This window comes from Micropterus salmoides, unplaced genomic scaffold (assembly GCF_014851395.1).
Source record: "Micropterus salmoides isolate LMB-PRFRI ecotype aquatic unplaced genomic scaffold, ASM1485139v1 Ms_hic_scaffold_2, whole genome shotgun sequence".
NCBI classification, from domain to species: Eukaryota; Metazoa; Chordata; class Actinopteri; order Centrarchiformes; family Centrarchidae; genus Micropterus; species Micropterus salmoides.
The window spans coordinates 25,078,598-25,102,475 of record NW_024041150.1 but is presented as its reverse complement, the minus strand read 5'-3'; the positions used below and the strand labels follow the sequence as shown (position 1 = coordinate 25,102,475).

Below are 23,878 nucleotides of genomic sequence, written 5' to 3'. Positions count from 1 at the left end.
ACCCCTGCACTCTGCCTGTGCACTCATTGTGCATTAACACGTGTTTCAATGGGGGAGGGAGGCTTTGGAGGCAGGCCTGAAGGGAGGGGTTGGGATTTTTTTTTAACTTTTAAAACCTAGCTGTCTCTTGCTAGTTTCTCCAGTGTTACCTACCTCAACTTTACAGTACTTGAGTAAATGTACTTACTCTTCAGAACTGTAGAAAGCTGAGGAAGGGACTCCATGAAGTGTCTTTTTGTGTGTGTTTTGTATCACCTTTCTTAAAGAAATAAAGTCTGATGAAGTTTGAGTGAAACAATGAGCTGTTTCAGAATTTTGTCACGTACGCCTTGTTTGCATTTGAATTTGGGAACTTCACCTCCTGATTCAATCAAGTTTTCGCACTTTTAGCTTCTTTTGTGGTCGAGTCAGAGGGCAGGGCTAAGGCTGCCAGAGGCAGGAAATATCTAATGTGTGTCAGAGAGAGAGAATTTGTGTGTTCAGAGACGTGTTTCTCCTTGCATGATTGCTTTTCTCTCCACACTCCTGTTCAGACGTGTTGTGTGCCACCACCAACTCACTCTCCAAGGTAAGTCTCAACTTTTTGTTTATTTGTGCACCTTTTACTGAACAACTGCAGTCTCTGATTTATTCTTTCTTTCCATACTTGGTCTTTTTCTCACTTAGTTTTCACCCTGAATCTTTTTTCTATTTTTCCTCCCACACCCTTCCCCTGAAATCAGCTGATGGATCTCACAACAGACAATGAATCTTTAGTCTACTTTCAGTGAGACTCTGTCTCTCTGGCATCCATCTTTCCATTCAAAGTCTGCGAATATTCTCTGCTCCACTTTTCCTTTACGAGCTTGGGGGAAACCACACCTTTTAATTTGCTTTCCCAGTCTGTCCCTGTCTTCCTACACATAATACTGATGTCTTTTGCTGCTGATTCACAACTTCCTTAAAGTTAGGGTGGGGTACTGAAGAGGCAACAGATCATGTGACATAGTTGAGAAAAGTAGTTTTTTAATAACACAAGTCTTTAAAAACACATTTTCCTGCAGCTGTAAAATCTCAACATAACATTCATATATACTTTAATTCCTTTCTCATTCTTCTTTGTTCTCTGGTCCTCTCAGTTTCTCCCCGTCTACTTCACTCTGTCTTGATTTCAGTCTCAAAAATATACAGTGCACCCACACAAATGCACACACACACACACACACACACACACTGTATACACTCACCGTCAATTGCCAGATTGCTCTCAGATCTCTCCACGCCGGCTGCCCTGTCCGCCTGCATATTGTCTGCTCTCATATTTCTGTCTGGTTACCAATGCATGAATGACTGATTGAGTCAGTGACCCCTGTAGCCTATCTGTGACCTTGTGTCTCCATCTGAACCCCTCTGTTCACTCCGTCTCTCTCTTTCCATCTCCATGTCTCCGCCGTCTAACCAGACACCTCTGACCACTTCAGTAGCCGAGGGCACATTTCTGTCTTTTAACGTCTTCTCTTTGGTAACATTATAGACCGACTCACTCCTGAATTTATTCCTCACTTATTTTCTTTCGTTGTTTCCTCAATGTAACTGATTAGAATACAATAACACCTTAATGCCTACATTGCTTTAGCATGGCAAACAAAGGTATTATGTGAGGTCAAAATCAATACTGATGAATATCAGCAGTCTAGACTGTAGCATATTGCTGCCGTTCACCATTACATGACTGTAGTTCAAGCCCAAAATATAGGACACATAACTGGCCTGCAATAAACTCCCCAGATTGTCTATCTGGGAAGAGGAAACAAAATAATGAATGAAAACAACTGAAATGACAACACACGATACGATACGATATAATTAATTCATTTTGTACGATATTATACAATACAAACAATGAGTAGTTTTTAATCAACAGACAAACAGACATCTAAAAAACATTTTGCAATGTACACATGGCCACATACTGCCCATGTCATCGTATTGCTGAAATCCTTTATTGCGCTCCTAACCTTTTTACACAGGAAGGTAGTGGTATGTTGCACATAGACTATGTTAAGTCTGTAACTGACTCTTATTGAGGAGGCTGATGTGAAAAGGCACAAATGGCTTTTTTAAATTAATTTGTACATCATGACACAACTGGCCAGGATTTACATACAAGTTACTTCTTCACAGTTTCTTCAGAACCGTATCAGAATGTGAACCTGAATTAAGTTAAGGTGCAGACTGTGTGATCAGTTTTCTTTAGCGTCTACTTGGCATTAGCTGCAAACATAACACGATTATATAGCTCCGTGATTGGATGTCTTTTACTTGAATGCACCTTGAGAGTTGTAGTTAACTTATCACCAGATTTTTTAAGCTCACAGGCTGGTACCTTTTTGACTTTTTATTGACTTACCAGAAATTTTCTAACACAGTTTTTCATGTTTTATACCAATGGTTCGACCAGGAGAATTTTATGCTGATCCAAGCCGTAGAATTGAAAAAGTCTGAAGGAGGAGGGTATACAGGGACAGGGTAGAGGAGGAGGAAGAGCTGGAGTCAGAGGAGAAGGGAAGAGTGGAAAGATGGAGGAGCTAGCAGTTTGCTCTCCCAGTAATTATCCGCTTGGTGTTTAGCTTTAGCCAGGAACCAGGAACCCGACTCTAGTAACCACACACACACAAGGCGTCCTATCCACAGGCCGCAGGTAGGCTTTCATCACACCGGCTCCAGTTACCTCCCACATATAAGCTATCCAGGCCAGGTGAGCGCAAAACGCTTTTCCTCGCTAGACCTCTCCATCCCTTACAACCTCACACACACATACCGGTTCTCACACACTCCAGTGGACACACAGAATGGAGCCGGAGTCAGACAGCATGCCGGAGGTACCAGAGGAGATCATACAGTTAAGTGGACCGGCCCTTTTTCTCTGCCTCCTTATTTATTCTTGGAGCGGCTGTCCGGGCATTGTAACTTTAACCCGGGGCCCCCACATGTGCTGCCTCAGGCCCTCTCTCTCTCTCCTCACTCCCTAACCTCCTCTGCTCCACAACCCTACTGTTATCCACAGCAGCGTCTCTCCATCTGGCTTGTTTTGGCCAGTAAACAGAAGCTGTTTCTTAATCACAAATTGTTCAAATGTTGAGAGATGTAAAAGTGTTAGCTGATAGCAGATACCAGGAGAGTCAAAAGTCATAAAAACTATCTTTCAAGCTAAAAAAAAAACCCGAAAGGGGCGGAGCTGCTGATGACTTCCTGTTTGACTGATCAAAATTCTGATAATTAGCGCTAACAGTTTAATCTTTTTCTGCTGCATCATGAGTTGTTTTTAACAGATAATATAGGAGAGTTGGAGGCAGTATCTTACATGCTACAGTGTCCTCAGCTAACTCTAATCACTATCATGCTAATTGTTAGTTTTCCAGTCCTACTTTATCACTTATGGCTGCCACCTAGCGCCTGTCTAGCAGCTAAATTGACTACTCCTTACTGACTATTATAAGGATAATAAGGTATTTTTATTTTAATACAGCAATATTTATATGAATGTGAAATGTTGGTAGAGTTTAATTTGAAAATGACCCAACCCCCATAAAGCTGCAGGGCTTTCCTTATCAAAACAGCGGAAACCTCTGCCTCCACACGGGTTTGATAAGGTTTCAAATGTTTGTGTGTGTTATCATCCAGGAAAAGCCTTCAAATATCTAACACTATTATAATGCATGAGATACCTTTTTAAATACTGGATTTTACAAATAGGCACACATTAGTGCTGAAGTCAATTAATCAATTAATCAGTCAAATTAAAATAAGTGATGATTTGCTGGTGCTTTGAGAAAGTTGAAAACTCAGGAAAAAGCTAGTAAGTGGACTTTTATTTTAAATGAGGTTATTGTTTTATCATTTATTTAACCAGCAGTCACTGGTTCCCACTTCTTAAATGTGTACATTTGCTATCTTTATCTGTTTTACGGTATATCGTTGTAAACTGAATATTTTTTGTTTTGGACTGTTGGTCAAACAAAACTTTTTTTGGATTAAACAATTAATCCTTTAAATCAGAAATATGATCTTGAGATTAAACAATAATTAAAATATTTGTTGGTTGCAGACCTATATCCAGTTTATTAGGGACCCCTAGCTTAAACCTATGCATTCTAATACAACTATTTACATCACCAATAAATATTTTGTTTTACGGTTTGTTCTTGGCAACAGTGGTTTCCTCTTTCTTTGACATGTATGCCATCTCTGAATTCCTCACATTTAGCTTTAACATGTTTTGATCCTTCAATCTAATACCTGAAAATCATGACATTGCATTTTTGATAAAGGGGCCAAACTGTGAACGTTGAATGTGTCTAAATTTTTGAGGCAGCTTTTGCCACATCACAACATTGTGGGACAAAGGGAGAGATAAGAGGAACGGTGCAGTAGCAGTAACTCTTCTCTCTCTACAAACCTCATCTTCTTTCACTCATTCACTAATACTTAGGATATTAACATCTGTTTTTTCTTGTTTTTGCATATTACAACACCTTCACAAATACATTCATGCAACCATCATCCTGCACAGACACTACTGAAACCACAGACTACATACCTCAAACAGTAATTATGTTAATTTGAAGTAACTATTGATTAGGCTTATTTTTGTTAAATAAACATATGTTAACCGTTTACCATGGTGTGTCTCCCTTTTGTTGTGGCCTTTTGAGCCAGGTCATAACAAGGGTCAGAAAAACTGTAAGGTAGAGAAAGGTGTACATTAGAGTGACCCAAACCAAAAGTCCATACCTGGCACACCTCTCACCTGTGACATGATCCAGCTTGTATATAGCAACACCTTTTTTTGCGAACTTGTGTTGTGTTAGTGCAGCCTACCTTGGTGTTGTGTTGCATAAAAGTGATATAATGTAGCTCGTGGTCATCAAGCAGCAACACAAGCCTTCATTTTGAGTCGAGTGTAAGCGCAACAGTGCTTGTCACATCAACCACATCCTCCACACACTCTCTCTCTGTCTCTCTCTATCTGATTGTGGTTTGGAGGCGTCTGCAGTTTAACACTTCTTTTCAGTCAGTGTGGAGAACAGTAAAGTTTAGCTAAAAATTCAGTTAAAAAAGTCTAACAATAGCCACTGGTCTCCTGGTTGTGACAAGCTGTGTACTTCCTTCATGTGTCAGTGCATTGTGGGCTTGTCTTCTGCTTTTACTTCTCCTTACTCCAAGTAAATCCGAGCATCCCTTTCCACATGGAAACCATGACACAACACCTTGTATTTACACTTCCTGTTTCAGCCAGCTTCTTCCCCTTCTGTGGGAGAGGATTTACATAGACCACCAGCTGGCAGGTTCCATTGTATGACTCAATGCACCATTTGACTGATATATATTGTAAAAATCCTATTTGGTGACTGTTGGAGCCTGCGTTTGTCCATACGTCTTCTTCCTTCCTGTCTCACTCATCTTTTCATCCCCTTTCCTCCTTACAGTATGCTCACCTGCCAGGCAGCACCAGGTCAGTTTGGTCCAGAGGTCCGGGAGCCGGGCCTCCGTGTGTGGAGGGTGGAGAAAATGAAGGCAGTCCCGCTGGATCCCTCCGAGGTGGGAGCCTTTTTCAACGGGGACTCGTACCTGGTGCTGGAGAACCGTGGTCAACAGGGAGCCGACCTCCACATGTGGATAGGTGAGACACTGGAGAAACATCTGGGTTAGATAATGTGTTCCATTGCTACGTGCTTGTTAAAATAACATGAGTCTGAATGAGAGGGCAGTCACATCAAATGTGTTGCTGCACATGTCCTTAGCAAAGGACAACACAATGGGTTTATGTAGCATGCCCCTATGCAATCTGACTCTAGACTAAAGGCTTCCAATGAGTCTGAGTAGGTGGCACATTCACAATGATGGCATCTCATTTCAGGACAAAATCAATCAGTAATGTCAGACCACTATTTAATCAAGTCAGCTTCATTTATTTATTCAAGATGAATACTATTCCCTCTGAGCAAGAAACACCAAATATGATGTAAACGGGGAGTTAGGAGACATCATCAAAACAGTTGGCCATTTCCAGACCTATGAATTGTATATTTTTTTTTAAACTGAAAAATAGTTCTCACTCATTTTCTTTTACTTAACCTTTCTTTAAGGAGGCAAGTCTCTTTTGCAAGAGATACCTGGCCAAGCATCAGTAGTGCAGGTTCTTGTCAACATACAGAAATACCATCTTTTTTGTCAAAATAATGTTGTCTACCGAAGGCCGAGATTGGCAGGATGGATGGGCCTGTGTCACCCTCTGTTGATTGGCCAGGGCAAAACAAAACACACCAACAAACAAAAAATGTTTAGGAAAATAATCACAGAGAAAGGCAAACATGAAGAGATTGAAAAACGTAGTGAAACAAAATGACATTTCAGTGTGATCATCAGGCTAAATCAGCATCAGTTTCTGTATCAGAATCACTTCTTTCACCAAAGTAAATGATGGACTGAAATTTGACTTGTTGACTATAATGCGGGAAAAGACCAAATGTACAAACACAACACAGGGGTTAAAAGACACGTGTGTACAGAACAACATACAGTGCAACATACTACACATACTGTATCACACTATGCTCTGGAAAAAACAGATGGTGACAACTGTGCAGCTCACTGGAGCCGGAAGCTTCTGTCGGTCTGCAGAAAAGCCAGGACAGACACACTTATACTTAAATGTGTTGTCCTGACTTAAAGAGAAACGATACATCTCCTATTTCTATTGTACTCCATCCAATAAAGCACTAACCATTGTCCAGTGCTTACTACACACCTAACCCTGGCCGTGTGCTGCGTGCGGTAGAAAAGCTAATAACCCTCCCGGTAATGGTGATGACACATGAGACACAGCGCTGACCTGCTGCATCATTGTGCGAGGAGAGAGGCCGGAGGGATGATGAGAGAATAAGGGGAGAAGAAGTCCCAAAGGGAAACTGGGATGGTTTTTGAGCAGGGTCCATTAAAAATGCAGGAGGATTGTTACAGTACTCAAATGTGGTTGTTGTTTCCAGCATGTATCCGGTGCTTAGGTAACACTAAGCTGATTGTCACAGCTTGAAGAGGGCTCTGTGCTCAAGCATGCGTCTCTCTGATGCTGCCCTCTCTCCTCCCCTTGTTTACAACCGATGACCGCAGTGTTATGTTTGTGCGTCCGCTATCTGACACACTGTTGGCTCCTCATCTCTTTAGACCCATCACCTCTCTCAGCAGCTCTTTTGTTCCTCATCTTGTTACATCTTAACCTTTCGGACCTCATTTCTTAATTAATTTTCTTATTGCGATGTTCTCTCACTTCTACTGCATTTCTGTTTTTCTTTTCAGCTTTACTTGGAAAGAAAGTGTTAAAATACTAAAGTCACATAAGTCGACTTCATTTTAATTTTTAACGGATAATTTTGTTTGACAAAACAATCTCAGCTCTAGGTCCATCCACTAGTTTTTGGGACATGATTTTGTCGACATGCAAGCTCAGTTATGGTTTCATCCAAAGCACTTTTAGGTGTAACTTGACCTAGGAAACAGACGAGATCCCAATTTAAATTCTAGTTGTTGTTTACAAAGCTTTAAGCATTTTTTTTAACCATGCTATTCATTCATAAACTAATATATATTAATATAATATTGATAGGAAAACAGTGAACAAAAAGTCTAAATGTCGCCCACATGTATTATGCATGAAGAAACGTGTGTGTGAAATTTTTTTAAACTTGATATTTAATCCTTTCTCTGTTGTAGGTGAGAAGTCGTCTCGGGACGAGCAGGTGGCGTGTGCCATGCTGGCCACCCAGCTGGACCACTTTCTGGGTGGTGACCCCGTTCAGCACAGGCAGGTTCAGGGTTACGAGTCCCCGGAGTTCATGGTCCTCTTCCCCAGGGGGGTCAGCTACAAGGTGAGGGAGGGAGAGACCTGACTCTGGATGCTCAGATGCTCTAAAAACTGCACAGATATCTCTATTGTCAAGCAAAGACATTTTTTACTTCAGCTGCACAGTTACATTTCAGTTTCTTTTATGGGTTTTATGGGTAATTTCCTAAAAAGTTTCCTGGAGAGAATCGTAATTTGGTACTAATTATAAATAACCTCAGGCAAATGTTCAATACATTTTAAATGCAAATTTAAAAAGATTAAGATAGAATCATAGGGTAAAAATATATTCATAGAAATGTAACTGTTCAAATATGTTGAATTGTATTCTTTCCTGTGGACCTGCAGCTATGAACTGACAACAGCAATTACTTGGAGTTGACTATGTGCCCCAATTGAACCCTGTTTTTGCTGCTTTCCCTTTAATTAGTAACAAAGTCTTGGAAAGTATTTGGAAGTTACAGAAGCATTATCAGCTAAACACAAGCATACATTTCTTAGTTCCATAAAAGTGGACATTTTAGAGATACAAGGTTTAATATTACTAGTGCAAGATGGCTTCAAAATTTAAAATGTATCCTTTGTTCACTTGCAATCGAAATAAAAAAAAATTATTATAAAAAAAAATTATTTTTCAATTAACAAGAAACTAAAAGCAAAATTGCCTTTTGACATATCATCTCATTTTATTGAGCATCTTTTTATTGCTGGTTTAATCCATTGTATAGCGCCCTGGATATTATGGCCTTTGTGCCAAAGTTCATTCATGTCACTCTGTTTGCAAGTACGCCAAGCTTGTTAAAAGAAACCAAGAGTTAAATCTGAAATCTCAGCGACATTTCCCATCCCTCACAGGCGGGCGGTGTGGAGTCGGGCTTCAGGAGGCCTCAGGGTTCTGGGACCGTGCAAAGGTTGTACCAGATCAAAGGGAAACGCAACATCCGTGCCAAGGAGGTGGAGCTGTCGTGGAGCAGCTTCAACAAAGGAGACTGCTTCATCCTTGACCTCGGAGATGTGAGGACAAAAACCATAACAGCTCAAACCTCTGCCAGCTTTCATAATCCAGTTTCTCATAATAGCCTACTGCTCCAATCCAAAATAAAGTTTGTTGTGACTCTTTGGCCCTTCAGACCATTGTGTCATGGATCGGGTCGCAGGCCAACATGTTCGAGAAGCAGAAAGTGCGTGAGATCGCCTCGCTGATTCGTGACACCGACAGACACGGCAAAGCCCGGATTGTGGACACCAGCGAGGGGGAGGAGCCGGAGGAGATGCTCAAGGTAAATGCGCACTTTTACTAGGTAATTATGTTTCATCCTGTAAGTGGTTTTAGTCACAAGATATTAGTAAGATTAAGGTGGACCAAGGGCGTCACTTTGTGATGAAAAGTGGTGGGGACATAGGGCCTCAGATTAGCGGCGTGAAGAGACTCGCAAGACATACCGATATGCCACATTAGGTGATATTAGGTGAATGAGACGAGTGTTTTAAAGATGTCCTCAATGCCGAGATATATAAGTGGGGACTCTGGGGGGATCTTTAAAAAAAAAAGTTTTTTATTTAGGAAAAAGGAAACACAAAATTCCGATAGCACATGACATTTCAAAATATATAGGCTAATAACATGAGTGTTTTAGGTGCACGTTTTTGGGCCATTTTATAATCAGTAGCTTTTTTGTTTTCTTTTTAGCTTAAGTTATAAGTTACTAATGCACATTTGCTTCTTCTATATTTTAATCGCGTTGCATGTTTTCTTAATGTGCAAATAAACCATTCGAAAGGCATTTTCATTTGTTATTTAACTGCAATCTATACACTGAAAAAAATCATAGACCCATTTAGTTATGTCAACTTACTTCTTCTTTTTAACTCAAATAGCTGTGACAAGTTTTGGATTTTGAACTCAACTGTATGAGTTTTAGAATGTTAAACTTGCATTAATTCATTGTGTTGACTATTTGACACTTTTGTAGTGTTGATTAAACTTATCAGTTGAAAAAAAGGCGAGAGTACGAGGATTGCCTAGGTGCTGCGTCTTTTGAGTTTGAGAAAAACATATACATAATCAACTTTATGTTAATTAGGGTTTAGCAAGTACTTGGTTGAAACGAGTATCCGGTACAGATACTTTTTATGACTATCATCAGAGTAAAATGTGTCAATATCTGTTTTGTTATAAACTATAAATATATTAATCTTTTTTTAAAAATCAATTACTATTCTCTGAAGCTCTCTGAAGCTCAATTCTGAGGCTGTTCAGTAAATGGTTTTCTAATAAATATAGCAAGTTCTGAAATTTCAGGCTTAAATAACTTCCAGTTAATACCGCCCACTTATAGATTAAGCCCCGCTCATTCTGAGCACAGATACAGAAGATTTGGTGTTCTTGCTCACCCCTGCTAATTATACACTGCAGATAAGTCATATATTCAAATTCCAACCAAAATATAGACACTTCTGTGGTAAACAAGACTAGTGCCACCGGTGGAAAGGGTTCCAGACAACGGCCTTAAGCCCCTTTCAGAAAGGAGGTGACACCTGCTGCTATTTTGAACTTTGACTGCGGCGTGCACAGGCGCACCAGCATACTTCCCTGCCCCGTCACAAGTCATTGAAGATAATAGCACAGTGGTGCTGTTGTTGTGGTCTGTCTTCAAGGCCCTTTATAGATGTAAACTGAAACAAATTTGGAATTTAAATCCCTTAACTTGAAATGGAGGTAGAATAACTCACACTTGTTCATTTAAATAACATTGGGACAACTAGAACACTGTAGTTATATCCACTTTATGAACTTAAATTTATGAGTTGAAACAAAGGCAATCTTCAAGTTGAGTTATCTGAACTTAAAAATGTGAGTTGAAAGGGTGTAGAATTGTATGTTTGTTAGACAAGTGAAAGCAAGTTTCCTTGAATGGACAATGTAATATAGATAGTTGTTTTAACTCACAGTATTAAGTTCAAACAATAAATTATCATTAATTAAACAAATTGGATAACGTAACATCATGAGTTGAAACAAAGCTTTTCTTAAAGTTGAATTTACTCACATTTTTAAGGCAGCAATTGAACTTAAGTTTTTAAGTTGAACCACCTAGATAATTTTTACAGTGTAGAACATTTCTTTAACAATTTAGGCTTTAAAAAGTGGTGGGGACAAAGTCAGCAATTTCAAAAAGTGGTGGGGACATGTCCCCATCGTCCCCAGTGTAAATGACATCTATGAGGTGGACTAAGAGAAAAAGGACATAAATCATGTTAAAGGAATAGTTTGACATTTTGGAAATGCATTTACTCGTAAAATTGTAACCTCGTTTGAACTTTAAATATGAAGCAAATTAAACAAGATATAACATCTTATTAGTGAGCTTTAGAGGTACTGGTAGGCTAATTTTATTACCTTTTGCTCTGTGCCAGGCTAACTGTGTCTCGGTTTTTATGCTAAGCTAAGCTAAACAACTGCTGGCTGTAGCTTCATAGACATGCGAGAGGTATCAATCTGCTCATCTAACTCTCTGCAAGAAAGCTAATAAGCAGATTCCCCATATTGTGGAACTCTTCCTTTAACAATGCTGAGTCCTGAAAAGAACTTGTGGTGTTTCTGTTTTCTGAGCTTCCTCTTATGTTGCGGGGCAGGTCCTGGGACCGGTGCCAGCGCTGGCAGAGAGCACGCCAGAAGAGGACAGCAAAGCGGACGTTTCAAATACTGCGTCCCTCTACAAGGTGACCTCATCTGCAGGGCTTTAAAAAACGCACCGATATATAAAACTGCCGTTTACATCTGGTTTTTATTAAGCACAGCATAAGACTGTGTACATTTACCCAACAGGTGTCTGATGCGACGGGTTCCATGACGATGACCAAAGTGTCGGAGAAGAGCCCGTTTGCAAAGGAGACGCTGGTTCGCGACGACTGCTTCATTCTGGACAACGGCGCCAACGGAAAGATCTTTGTCTGGAAAGGTGAGGAAATACTTGACCCCGAACCAGCAAACTCGTGCCGCCAAAAATGCATATATACTGAATCAAATTTGAATGAGCATTGTGAAAAATAACAGTTACAGTTTTCACAGGAGGTATTTAAAGTTACTGTACAGCCCCGTACTGTCTGATTTCATTATTCACTGTGCATTATATACAAATATTAACAGACAGCGTCTGAATGAAAAAGATATATTTTACAATAATGTTTTCTAAGATGGCATATTTTAAGAGTGTATTTCCAGGTAGACACTTTAATTTCAAAGCTGAAGAAAACACACAATGAAATGCAGATAAACATAAAAAATGTACAAATCTAAATTAATGAAGTCTCCATGATTACTGAGATGTGTGTGGCAAGTTCAGGGCATGTAAAACCATAAACAAAACTACATCTCCCATAATGCCACGGGTCGTGCAACGTGACTCTAGTCAGGTGGCGGCGCTTCAACAGCTGACTGAATAAATATATGACAATAAAAAAATAAAAAGACCTTATCTTTGGTTTTTGGCCAGAAGGTTAGTGAGGTGTTTGTAATCCTATTTTAATGCATAGTTACATATGTTATTAACGTCACTCACATTAACTCTCGACTGGCAGGTAACGGAGCGAATGCTGCGGAGAAGCAGGTGGCCCTACAGATGGCGGATAACTTCATTGAACAAATGAACTACCCCAGGATGAAAACACAGGTAGTGCTCGTGCCTCTTAAATTAAACACAACATCTAATGCTTACTATAAATGTTAATATAGCTGCTCTCAAAGTGGATCAACCAGCTTGTTATGCTTTTAAAGAATTATTAACACCTCTGTAAAGTGCACTGACTGCAACGTCTTTATGTGAGCAATAAGCAGTAAAGGTTTATGTTCCCTGTGCTGCAGGTGGAGATACTGCCACAAGGGAAGGAGACCATCATATTCAAGCAGTTCTTCAAGAACTGGAACTAAACATTTCACGCAAACACTTGACAAATCCTGCACTCGATTAGAAGAAGCTGCACATCTGACAAACAGACAACATCTGATACAAAATACATATATATTTGTAAGGTACCGTGCTGATGGAGCACACTGTAGCTTGTTTCAGACTTTTATATATGCAAACAAGTGTCTTCTGGTGAGATTATAAAGACATAAAGAGATATATAAGAAAACCTTAGGGTAAATGAGTTTGGATTGGGTTTTTTTTTACATTTGTTCTAGTGTCACAGGTTTTCCTGCATTTGAAAAATAAATCTGAATCTACTTGTAGAGGAAGTGGTTTGATTTTCTTTCTTCCTGTCAACACATGTTGCCGGGGGTTTCAGGTTTACTTTGAAATGTGCTGAGGCATGAACACTGTTTAAACTATGCCCTCTGTAGTCACGAAAGTTACCTGCACACAGTAACATAATCATTCATTTTAATTATGTTACATAGTAGTCTTGTTTACTTTTACTTTTTTGGTCTACAGACTATGATGCAATGATATAGATTAAATTACCCAACAGTATATAAAGTTGTTCCGATTAGCTCCACCTCGATTACTACATCAGTAAATGCTGCGTACTATTGATGCATGAGAAATAATAATCAAATAATGTATACATGTTAAATATTTCACTCACAGGGGCCATTCAAACAGAGTACTTTGTGCTGAACGTAACATACGTTTTGAATGACTTTTACTTGTAATTAAGTATTTTTCACTTCAAAGTATTTGACACTGTTGAGTTGCTACTTCTACTTAAGTAAAGGATCTAAATAATTCTTCCACTGACAGTAAGTTCAGTCTGGATGAACAATTTACATCAGTAGTAAAACATTTTTAAATTAATGTTAAACTTACTATTAAGAACAAAAAACAAACACTGCTCCAGGTTAAAGCACAGTGGTTCATTGGTTGCACTAGATTAGTGAAATTATGTTACATTTCATTCATTTGGCAGATGGTTTTGTCCAAAGCTACTTCCCTTTTCCCTTATAAACAAATATCTGAAGCAACTTGGAGTTCAGTGCTTTGCTCATGGACACAAGAGAACCACGCAGTGAGAGAACCGCATGATGATTTTGGCTAAATTCAGTCCAGTTAAATGATCCCACTCAAAGAACAATTGGTAGCGTTATAATTTAGAAATGTTTTTGTAGTTTTGATATGTTTTGAAAAGTGGGACAATTGGCTGCAACACTTGCAGGATTCTGACTTGGTCCAAAAATTTTAAATAAACAAATAAAAAATGTTTTCCCTTAATTGCCCTTAATTTTAATAAAAATGTTTTCCCTTAATTTTAATAAAAATGTTTTCCCTTAATTTTAATAAAATTGTTTTCCTTCTTTTAAATCAAAGCTTAAACTATTGCCTTTCTTCACTTATTATATTCTTTTTAACTTATTTTGCTTTTATTTTATTCTTTTAAATTCTCTGCATTACTGAAAAATAGTGAATGTGTTGCGTGGATAATTCGAATCGCTGTGGAGAGTTGTGTCAGGACTCTGGGTTTGCCTTTACTTTTTGTATATCAGCAAATTTATTGATCATGTGGTGATCACTAAGACGATAAAATCATTCCCCAATCAGGAGGCCTGGATGGATGGAGATGGGGCTCTATCCAGAACCAGAAAAGGCTGCTTTTCGGTTGGGTGACAAAGAAGCTTACAGCACCGCTAGAGCGAGACTGAAAGCTGGCATCAAGAAGGCAAAGCGGAGACATCAGCAGAGACTGGAGAGAGCTCAACACATACAACACCAAAGATATGTGGCAGGTCATCAAAAACATCACAGGCTACAAAAGCAGGAGCTCCCCTATCATGTGTGAGGCCAAATTACCAGATGAATTTAACACCTTTTATGCTCGCTTTGATCTCCTCAACGAGGAGTCAGCTGTAAAGTCTACTCCTCCTCCAGAGGACCGGCCACTGTCAGTATCCACAGCAGATGTGTGTGAGTGAATATGAGTAAATCAGCTGGGCCTGAAAACATTCCTGGCCGTGTACTAAAAACCTGCCAATCAGCTAGTTGATGTTATTACTGACATTTTCAACATCTCACTGTCTCAGGAGAGGTTTCCCACCTGCTTCAAGACAGCCACCATCCTTCCTGTACCTAAAAAGTCTGCAGTGTCTAGTCTGAACGACTACCGCCCTGTGGCTCTCACCCTCATTCTGATGAAGTGGTTTGAGAAATTCAGCACATTAAAAACAACGTCCCAGCCAGCCTGGACCCTCACCAGTTTGCTTTCAGAACAAACATATCCACAGAGGATGCATCTCCACTGCCCTTTACTCAGCTCTCACACAAAAAAAACAACACCTACATCAGGATGCTGTTTGTGGATTTCAGATCAGCATTCAATACAATCTCCTCCATGAAGCTGATCGGCAAACTCAGCACTCTGGGTTTAAATACAACACTCTGCAACTGGATATTGGACTTACTCACAAACAGACCCCAGTCAGTTCAGATTAGCGGACTCACCTCCTCTACTCTAGTGCTCAACACCGGAGCCACCCAGGGCTGTATGCTCAGCCCCCTCCTGTTCACACTGTAAACCCACGACTGCATCCCCAACATGGAGAGAACTCTGTTGTGAAGTTTGCAGATGACACCACCACCGGATTTCAAACAATGATGAGAATTTATCTCGGGAGGAAATTCATAATCCTGTACAGTGGTGCTCAGAGAACAACCTACTGCTCAACGTCAGCAAAACTAAGGAGCTAATCATTGATTTTAGGTAGAAAGAAATAAAGACACACACTCCTGTCTACATCAGTGGTGCTGAGGTGAAGTCAGTGAACAGTTTCAGGTTCCTGGGAATCAGCATCACAGAGTACCTGACATGTTCGTCTCACATCTCCACGCTGGTGAAGAAAGCTCAGAAACGACTGTATTTCTTGAGGAAGCTTAAGAAGGCCAAATTCTCGTGCCAAGTTCTTGTCAGCTTTTACAGAGGAGCAATATAAAGCATCCTGACTGGAAACATCACTAACTGGCATGGGATGTGCACGGCCCAGGACTGGAGGGCTCTGCAGCGGGTGATTAAAACTGCTCAGAAGATCATTGGTACCCATCTCCCGAGCATCAGTGATCTCAGTGAGGTGAGGTGCCTACGCAGAGCCCAAAGGATACTAAAGGACAGTACCCACCCAGCCACAGCCTGTTCACCCTGCTGCCTTCTGGGAAGAGATATAGAAGTTTCTGCTGCCGCACCACCAGACTGCAGAGCAGCTTTTCCCCCAAGCTATCAGACTCTTAAACTCTAATTCATCCTCAGCACTGCTCCAGTGATAATAGTTTACTTCTGTTACCATTTTTTAAAATTGATTCTTTATTAATATTTATTGTCTGCTATGAAGCAGACGGGAGTTACAAAACTCAATTTCACTCTATAACTTGTTACGTTGTGACAGTAAACCTACCTACCTATCTTGCATAATGCCCTAATGTAACTTTCAGTTGCCTTGTCCTTTAAAAGTGCTACAGCTTAATGCTGCAACTGCATGCTCATAAGACTCCAGCTGACTTAAACATTCATGTTACTGCTGCTTTAACTGCCACCAAATGTAATAAATGGTCCAGTGTGATGTATTTATGGCCTATTAGTCTGATGAATCCAGGTCAAAAAGAGCAGGATGGTGAAGGAGCATGTGGGCTAGGAGCATGAAGTAACAGTTTTACTCTGACCTGTCTTCTTGTAGCTGATCAGAAAGTAAACAGGTAAACATGTAAAGTTTAAAACGGCAAGCATTTTGTTTGAATCCTGCTTTCAAACCACTACTTTCTCTCTCTCTCTCTACGTTATATGATTTTATTTGACCGTTATTGAACCAGGATTGTCTCTCTTATCTTGAAAATATGACTTGCATTTAATAAAGTCCTGGTCAAAATTTGAGTAAATTACTGTGAGTCACAAAACCAGAATCAAGAGAAATTAAGCAAAAGTGGAGAATGTCTAAAAGGCATGGTGTTAAAACATAACTAAAAATGTGTGCTTTAAAACTGCCCCCAGACGATCACTTTTATAATAATTTACACTTGAAATAAGATAATGATCAAACCTTTCTTATGGGTCTGTCCTTTTACCTCCTCCTCCCATTCAACGTCCAGAATGGACAAATTTCAGATCAATATTTTATGACAGTTTATGTTGGAGAGGAGATAAGACTGATTACATTAAATAACAATAAACAAAAATTAGGCTACTTCCAGTCATTATTATGTAGCAAAGATATACAACTGTTATTGGCATGAAGTGTTACGTAAAAGCAGTGGTACATGTGGTAAGATATTGCAAATGTGCTTCACAGATCATGTTTACACCTTAAGGCCTCTTGAACTATGTTACACAGTAATTGAAGTCTATTATATATTCATCTGTTTTAAAAACCCTCACACTGCCAGTCATAGCTCAGCTCCCACTATATATAAATATATTAGCAACAACCTTGTTTTAAAGGCGTTCATCAAAATCAAAGCATGTGCGTCACTCTGCGTGATATCCAGATAACTGTGACGCCTTTTGCCCTTACTGTAAACGTACCAGCAGCTGCTGGGAAGCTGAGAGGATTTCGTGTCAGAGAGCTCTGCGGAAAGTTTCCCTTGCCAACTCAGAGACCATAAAAAAGTCCAAAGATCAAGGAGACGCAGGGAGGAACAAATACTCTGATTAGAGCGCAGTGGCTGTCCATTCTTCTCCACCAGCAAAGCTGCACCAACGCTCCCTCAGACTAAAGGTAGGTAACCTACGACGAAATTAATAAGCAAATTTAAAGCTTGAATCACATCTGCATGCTACATTTACATAAATATTCTGTTACTCAACATATTGTAGCTGTTTCATGTTTCCACTGAAATATGATATTTTGAGTTTTCTTAATAAAGAGAATGTAAATCTTGCAATATTTAAAAAATAGCAACACATTAATGAATCGGTGAAAATAATCCAATAACACAATTAATAGTATAAAACTCACAGGGGCCACTTCTCTTAATTTTGAATACTTCTACTTTTGATACTTAAAGCACATTTTGCTCATATTCCTTACAAGTTTACAGTTTCAGTGCAGGACTTTTACTTGTTAACGGAGTATTTTTATATCGCTTCTTTTACTTCTTCCACGACTGTTAACCAAACATTAAATTAATGTGTTCTGCGCTCCACAGGAGTGAGGACACCAACATGGAGATGAAGAGCATAATGAAAACTGATAAAAGTAGGTTTTTATGAATACTATTCTATCACTGCCTAAGAATGCCACCTTCTGCTAATAAGGCTAATCATTTGTTCACCTTTGTTGGCTATTTGGAAGTATCAATACCTGATATTATGTTGATTAACTTCCTTTTCCCCTCACTGTCTGCTGGACGTTTTTGTTGTGTAAAGTGATATTAACCTAGACTCAAAAGTCCCACCATGTTTAATCCAGAATCTCACCCCCTCCCCGTAGGGGTAAGGATACTGCTGAAGGCGGAGGACAGCAGCACCACCCAGAGCAGCTCTATCGGGGCCGTACGCTGGAGCCTGCCTGAGGAGAGCGTCCAGGCTCACAGCTCAGCCCCCAGCAGACCCGGCGCCACCAGCAGCCTCACCAAACACTCACAGGTACGAAAAAACATCGATGAGGTTTTACCTTGAGGTTGAGGTCATTTTCTTTTTTAATGTATGGATGTATGGTTTTTTATGGCTTTTGGACTGTAGGAATACACATTTAAATTTGACCTGTTGTGTTTTCTGCAGCAACATCCACGCCAGAACGGCCTGAAGGACCTGCGCAGCCTGCAGGAGTGTGTGCAGTTCATCAATCACTGGAAGGAGCAAGTGGACCAAGTCTGCAAGGTAGGACATCAAGGAAGGAGGGAAAAGATAGAACGCACACGTCAATGTTATTACACATTAACAGCAGCCGGTGAAAATTCGTTAGTGCAACAAACAGGCAACACAGAAACTACAGTGTGTGACTGAATGTGTTGCATGCGAACTGTAGACTTGAGGAACAAGATAAGGAAGTGGTGATGTTATAGGTTTGCTTGGCCACATTTTAAGAGGCCACTGTAGGACGTTTGCCAGCTCAGGAAATAAGCTGACAAAATACATGAGCGCCTTTTTCATTCTGACAGGAAAATTTGAAAACGGGCTCATGTGATCGATCATTTCACCCTGTTTCTCAGAGTTTCACCCTCACTGCTCTCCCACAAGATTCAATGCCTTATTCTGTGCATACTGACTTCAGGGATTGATAAGCGTTGCTACAGGAGACAATTATTGTTGCCCGTTCATGCAGTGATGACTGAGTTAATTGGGTGGGTGGAGACTGATACGATGCGCGTTTATTGACTCTTTTACAGCCCAGTTACATGAACCTCTGCATTGAGACACGGGGCAGGGACATGTATGGTGGGCATCAACACTTACTGTAAGAAGTGCATTAATCTTTTTACAAGGGGCTTATATGACCTGGCCCTTTTGACATCTGTAAATGGAAAACCTTCCACATGACTTATTTAACGCAGATATAGCTGCAGGTGATAACCTCTGAAACACAGGTGGTGTCAATATAAACAATCAGTGCCCGGATTTCCATGCATTACTGTCAACATGAGGTGGCTGTTATCTGTCCATCTAGTTGTCATAATAATGCACAATTTATGTTTTAAACAGTGTAGGATGTTGTCTGACAGTGTATGGTGTGTTGTTTTCGCAGGGCAGTGGCGATCCAGAGGAGGGCACCAGTAAGAAAGAGGGTTCAGACCTGCGTACTGAGCGCAGTCTTGAGCAGAGCAGGAAACTGATCCTGGAGTGGGCTGACGAACTCCACCATGTCGACAAGGTCGGTACGCGGCTACGCGCATGGGTGATGCGAGAGTATTGGGGTGCTTAAAGAGACTATACTGTAACTATCAATTACAGATCGCAGGTGCCATCTTTGTAAAAGCTTTAGTTGTGAAAGAAAATGTATTCTAAAATAAAAACAAAACAAAAACACCAATCTTAACTTACTGATTTTGCGCCCTCAGCTCCTGAAGGAGACCCCCTGGGCATCTGAGAGTCAAGAACATGAAAATAAAGAAGATAAGGATGCTGAGGATAACGAGAAGGCACAACTGAGGATCATGGAATGGGCAACGGAGCTGCAGAAGGCGACTGAGGTGAGGAATAGCTACTAAACCTAAAAGCGAAAGTCCAAATATAACCTGTGGAAAAGTTTCAGTTCTCGTTATTGTCAACAGAAATGAACATTTACCAAGTGTGGCTCAGTTAAGAATCGTAAGGGCTTTGTCTGTTTTTTATAAAACTCCAGTAGGACAGAGTTTATGGCAGCACATGAAGGAAAATAACATTGTTTACTCTCAGGCCAGGAAACGTTTTGTCAGATGTTTTCTTTTAAGGAGAAAACAGTGCCAAATCTTGAAATGAATATTTATGTTTGCAGAATTGTGGTGTGCAGAGCGACGAGTTGGGTAAAGTGTTGCGTCTGCTGGGCCTGAAGAAGAAACGGCTGGTCAACCTGCTGCCTCTGCTGGAGTTCATCACCTGGTCTCTGCTCAAAGAAGACAGCACGGTGAGGAAGCGCTGAGTCACACAAATTAATATTTCTACAAAATCGACTATTCTACACATATAATATTATACGACTATGAAATACTACTATAACTAGGTCAGTTGTATCTAGAATAAAACAATAAAGGTATACATCCCAAGGTAAACCATAAAATTGTGTAACAACTTGGGCTCCTCAGAGGTCAAAATGAAAAAGACACCATTGTTAAGTCTCTTGAATTCAAAGATAAACATTTTAATTGCTCTGAAAGCGCACAAATAAACCATCATTTAGATGTTAAAATAAAGTATTGGCTTGAACTCAAAAATCTAAACAGAGACAAGGCTCACTGCCACACAGTGCAGACATTACCGGGTTATGAAACGGCTTTATGTAACATGTGATTTGAGTGAACCATGCTCTTTGAATGCGTGCTGAGCATCAATAAATGAAGTGCAGGACTTTTACAGTGATTCAGTTTATATCCCTGACCTGCCTCTGATAAACTGATAAGCAACTATATTAATATCCTCGATAACTGTGTAAACTCATCACATCTGCAGATGATGCTGTGGTTTATATAGCAATGTTCTCAATTTAAACTCTGCTTTGGTTTTACTTTAATTCATGTGGAGTTAAGGCATGCATACTTATGCGACTTTCAGCAGTTTGTGCAATAACAATAAACTGGTCTTTGCTCTGAGGAGAAAGAGTTTCCTGGAAGGTTCACACAGTATATACAAGATTTACTGCTCATGATTATATTTGCAAAGCGCATGGTGATAAAGGAAGGCAGTATCAGGAATCACCACGTGAAAATGCTGTTGAGAGGCAACCTCTCTTCATTTTATCTTTCTTTTCCTTTTCAGATGATGATTCCACAGTTATGGTTACTGGCAAAGCAAAGGACCTGGAAAGCTGGAATTCCAAGATACATCCCCAACTCAGGTGTGCATTGTTAAAGTTAGATGCAACTGATGTCTTAATCTATGCTTTTTTTAAGCTTTAAGTGTCACTGATTTGCCCAAAGTAGAAGAACAATTAAAGCTCATAACTTTTTGTTATTTACACCAGTGGTTCCCAACCACAAAGTAATTTTTTGTATAAGAATATTTTTTGTCCAATTTCCCATCCTGGTAATTGTCTCACACTTTAGATCTATTTTGTGACCCTTGTCCCAACCCCTGGAATCACTGGTTTAGACCATGTGCAATAAAAATTTCCATTGTTTATCCACTGCAACTTTAATATAAGGTCCGTGTCTCTATTTTCAGTTTGGAGTTGGATTTGCAGCGCAGCAGGTAAGATCGATCTCAACTTTGTTAATCTTATCTCACATCGAACAGACAAGAAGCAAACATCACATTCACAGTACGTAAAAGCTCAATTGTGCCGACACTCTCTCTTTGTCCTATCAGCTGATGTGGTTCTTGACTCCATGACCAACCACCCCTGGCTGCTGCTGTCAGACGACCAGCGTATGGTTCAGGAGGGCCTCTCACCGTCCGACCTGCCTTTCAGCTCCCAGCGCTTTGACAGTTGGCCCTGCGTGTTGGGATGGGAGGGCTACAGCAGCGGCCGCCACTACTGGGAGGTGGACATAGCCAACAACGGATACTGGCGTGTGGGAATGACCACTGCCGACTCAAAGCGTCAAGGCCGGTTCCCCATGACCCCAAAGCACAGATACTGGGCCCTGTGGCGCAGCACGAACCAGTTCCAAGTCTGCACCAAGCCGGAGACACTGCTGCCCATCGACCTCGTGCCTCGACGCCTGGGTATCTACTTGGACTATGAAGAAGGCCAGATCTCCTTCTACAACGCAGAAACAAAGTCCCACATCTACACCTTCACTGGAACCTTCAAAGGGAAGCTGTACCCTCTGTTCGCCCCGCTGGATGGACGCACACTCATTAGAATCATCCCACCACATAAAATCTCAGTAAACTGAGAGATGAACCTTAACAACTCTTGTTGGACACTTGGAAGAATTCACCAAAAAATACAGAAAACTAAATTTGCACAAAGATGATTTTTTTAAAGGTAGTGTCATCAGTTATAGTTGGAAATTTATTGAAAAGCACAAGCTCTGACTTTCACATGAATGTGCCTTCACTAAATGTTACTTTACATATATTTGTCAATTTCTCTTTGAATGGAATTTAAAATCTCTTCAGTTTAAAACTGGCTTTGAATGGATAGCCACATGAACACAGTGCTAAATTATACTGTTAATAGAGAAGGTTAATAGATGTACCTGATTATAGTTTTGACCTCGAGAAACACAAACTTTGAAAACTCAACTTTGAGTAAAAACTAAAATATTTATTTAAAGATAAAATTTTCAAAAAACACCATATTTGTGTCGACATGCACATTGCTGCGACTCCTCTTTTCACCATGTGTGTTGAACGAATTTTTTAATTTTAGCAATGGAAAGATACATCTTGTCTTTTTTGAGAGTTGCACATGCACACTTCCTAGTTAAGGACAAGTAGCCAATCAGAAGCAGAGAAGGGCAGGTTAGTGGGAAGCCGGTAAACAACATGGACTGGAGCAAGAGTTTCAGAGTGGTGAGTTATTAATCTGTAACAAAAGTATATAGTACAAAAGTGTTTTTGGGGGCGTGTCGGACTAGCCACTTGGCGAGCGTTACATGACGAGCATTTTGAAGCGGCTGGACTACAAACGAGCTGTTTTCAGAGAGTTCAGAGCAGGGTTTTCTGTGGGAGATAGGAACTCCCTTTGGGCTGGCTTTCACTTTGCAAACCTATTACATGCATAAAAAAGGTTTATAACTCAATAAAGGAGAGGGGAAAAGGCAAAAAGCTTAACAACACCTCTTTTAAAAAATGTTTTTTTTAAAGAATAAGCTAGGTTGAGTCTGTCACAAAATAAAGCGAACAGCTGTATACTGTGTATATTGAAAAATGTCACTCAGATATCTACAACATTAAGATTTATGTGTAGAAATGTCTGCATCTACTTACAAGCACACACTTTATAATGCACCATCAGATATGCACAAATGTTTTACATGCATATCATGTTTTTGATACTGTACTTATCTTTGATATATTCCCCACAAAAATTTCACAATCTGAGAGAAAAATCTTCTTTGTTTCCCACACATCAACTGTATGTATCTTTACATTTGTAAAGCTCTTCAATAAAGGTATTTTGACACACATTTCCCTCAATTCTTCCTGCACGTTGTACATAAAGAAATATAACGTGTGTGCTGCCTGTCAGGAGTTTCTCTTACAAGCCCAGGGTCCATAAGCCTTACAGTTGTCAGCGAAGAGACGCCCACCTCCCCTCAGGTCGGCACAGTCCCTATGATCAACATCCCACTCCACCATCACACTTCAAAACACACACACACACACACACACACACACACACAAGAGGAAGGACACCTCACAACATAGTAATAAAATGTGTATTCAATATATGAGTGAAATACTTAGATGTAGAAAGATACAATTTTACATACA

General features: G+C 40.1%; 2 protein-coding genes across 2 annotated transcripts; both read left to right on the top strand.

Moving 5' to 3' along the window:
- Nucleotides 1-420: 420 nt before the first annotated feature.
- On the top strand, nt 421-13,117 carry capgb (capping protein (actin filament), gelsolin-like b). The gene is made up of 9 exons (XM_038732692.1): nt 421-568; nt 5,469-5,662; nt 7,753-7,907; nt 8,738-8,896; nt 9,013-9,162; nt 11,519-11,605; nt 11,712-11,844; nt 12,464-12,555; nt 12,747-13,117. Exons 1-9 carry the CDS (start codon nt 450-452, stop codon nt 12,810-12,812), a joined length of 1,155 nt encoding a protein of 384 aa, XP_038588620.1. The 5' UTR covers nt 421-449; the 3' UTR covers nt 12,813-13,117.
- Nucleotides 13,118-17,449: 4,332 nt separating this feature from the next.
- Nucleotides 17,450-23,571, top strand: si:dkey-219e21.2 (nuclear factor 7, ovary). Its single transcript, XM_038732721.1, has 10 exons — nt 17,450-17,576; nt 18,007-18,056; nt 18,291-18,445; nt 18,581-18,679; nt 19,545-19,670; nt 19,858-19,989; nt 20,274-20,402; nt 21,251-21,329; nt 21,656-21,682; nt 21,800-23,571. The coding sequence occupies exons 2-10, from the start codon at nt 18,023-18,025 to the stop codon at nt 22,330-22,332; spliced, it is 1,314 nt and encodes a 437-aa protein (XP_038588649.1). The 5' UTR covers nt 17,450-17,576; nt 18,007-18,022; the 3' UTR covers nt 22,333-23,571.
- The last annotated feature ends 307 nt before the right edge of the window (nt 23,572-23,878 follow it).

Bases quoted from the DNA above. Each gene is read 5' to 3' on its own strand.
- capgb (XM_038732692.1), top strand. From the start codon at position 450: ATGTGTGTCAGAGAGAGAGAATTTGTGTGTTCAGAGACGTGTTTCTCC. The intron at 9,163-11,518 runs GTAAATGCGCAC...GTTGCGGGGCAG, and splicing joins AGCCGGAGGAGATGCTCAAG to GTCCTGGGACCGGTGCCAGC. The intron at 11,606-11,711 runs GTGACCTCATCT...TTTACCCAACAG, and splicing joins ATACTGCGTCCCTCTACAAG to GTGTCTGATGCGACGGGTTC.
- si:dkey-219e21.2 (XM_038732721.1), top strand. From the start codon at position 18,023: ATGGAGATGAAGAGCATAATGAAAACTGATAAAA. The intron at 18,680-19,544 runs GTAGGACATCAA...TTGTTTTCGCAG, and splicing joins AAGTGGACCAAGTCTGCAAG to GGCAGTGGCGATCCAGAGGA. The intron at 21,330-21,655 runs GTGTGCATTGTT...CTCTATTTTCAG, and splicing joins AAGATACATCCCCAACTCAG to TTTGGAGTTGGATTTGCAGC.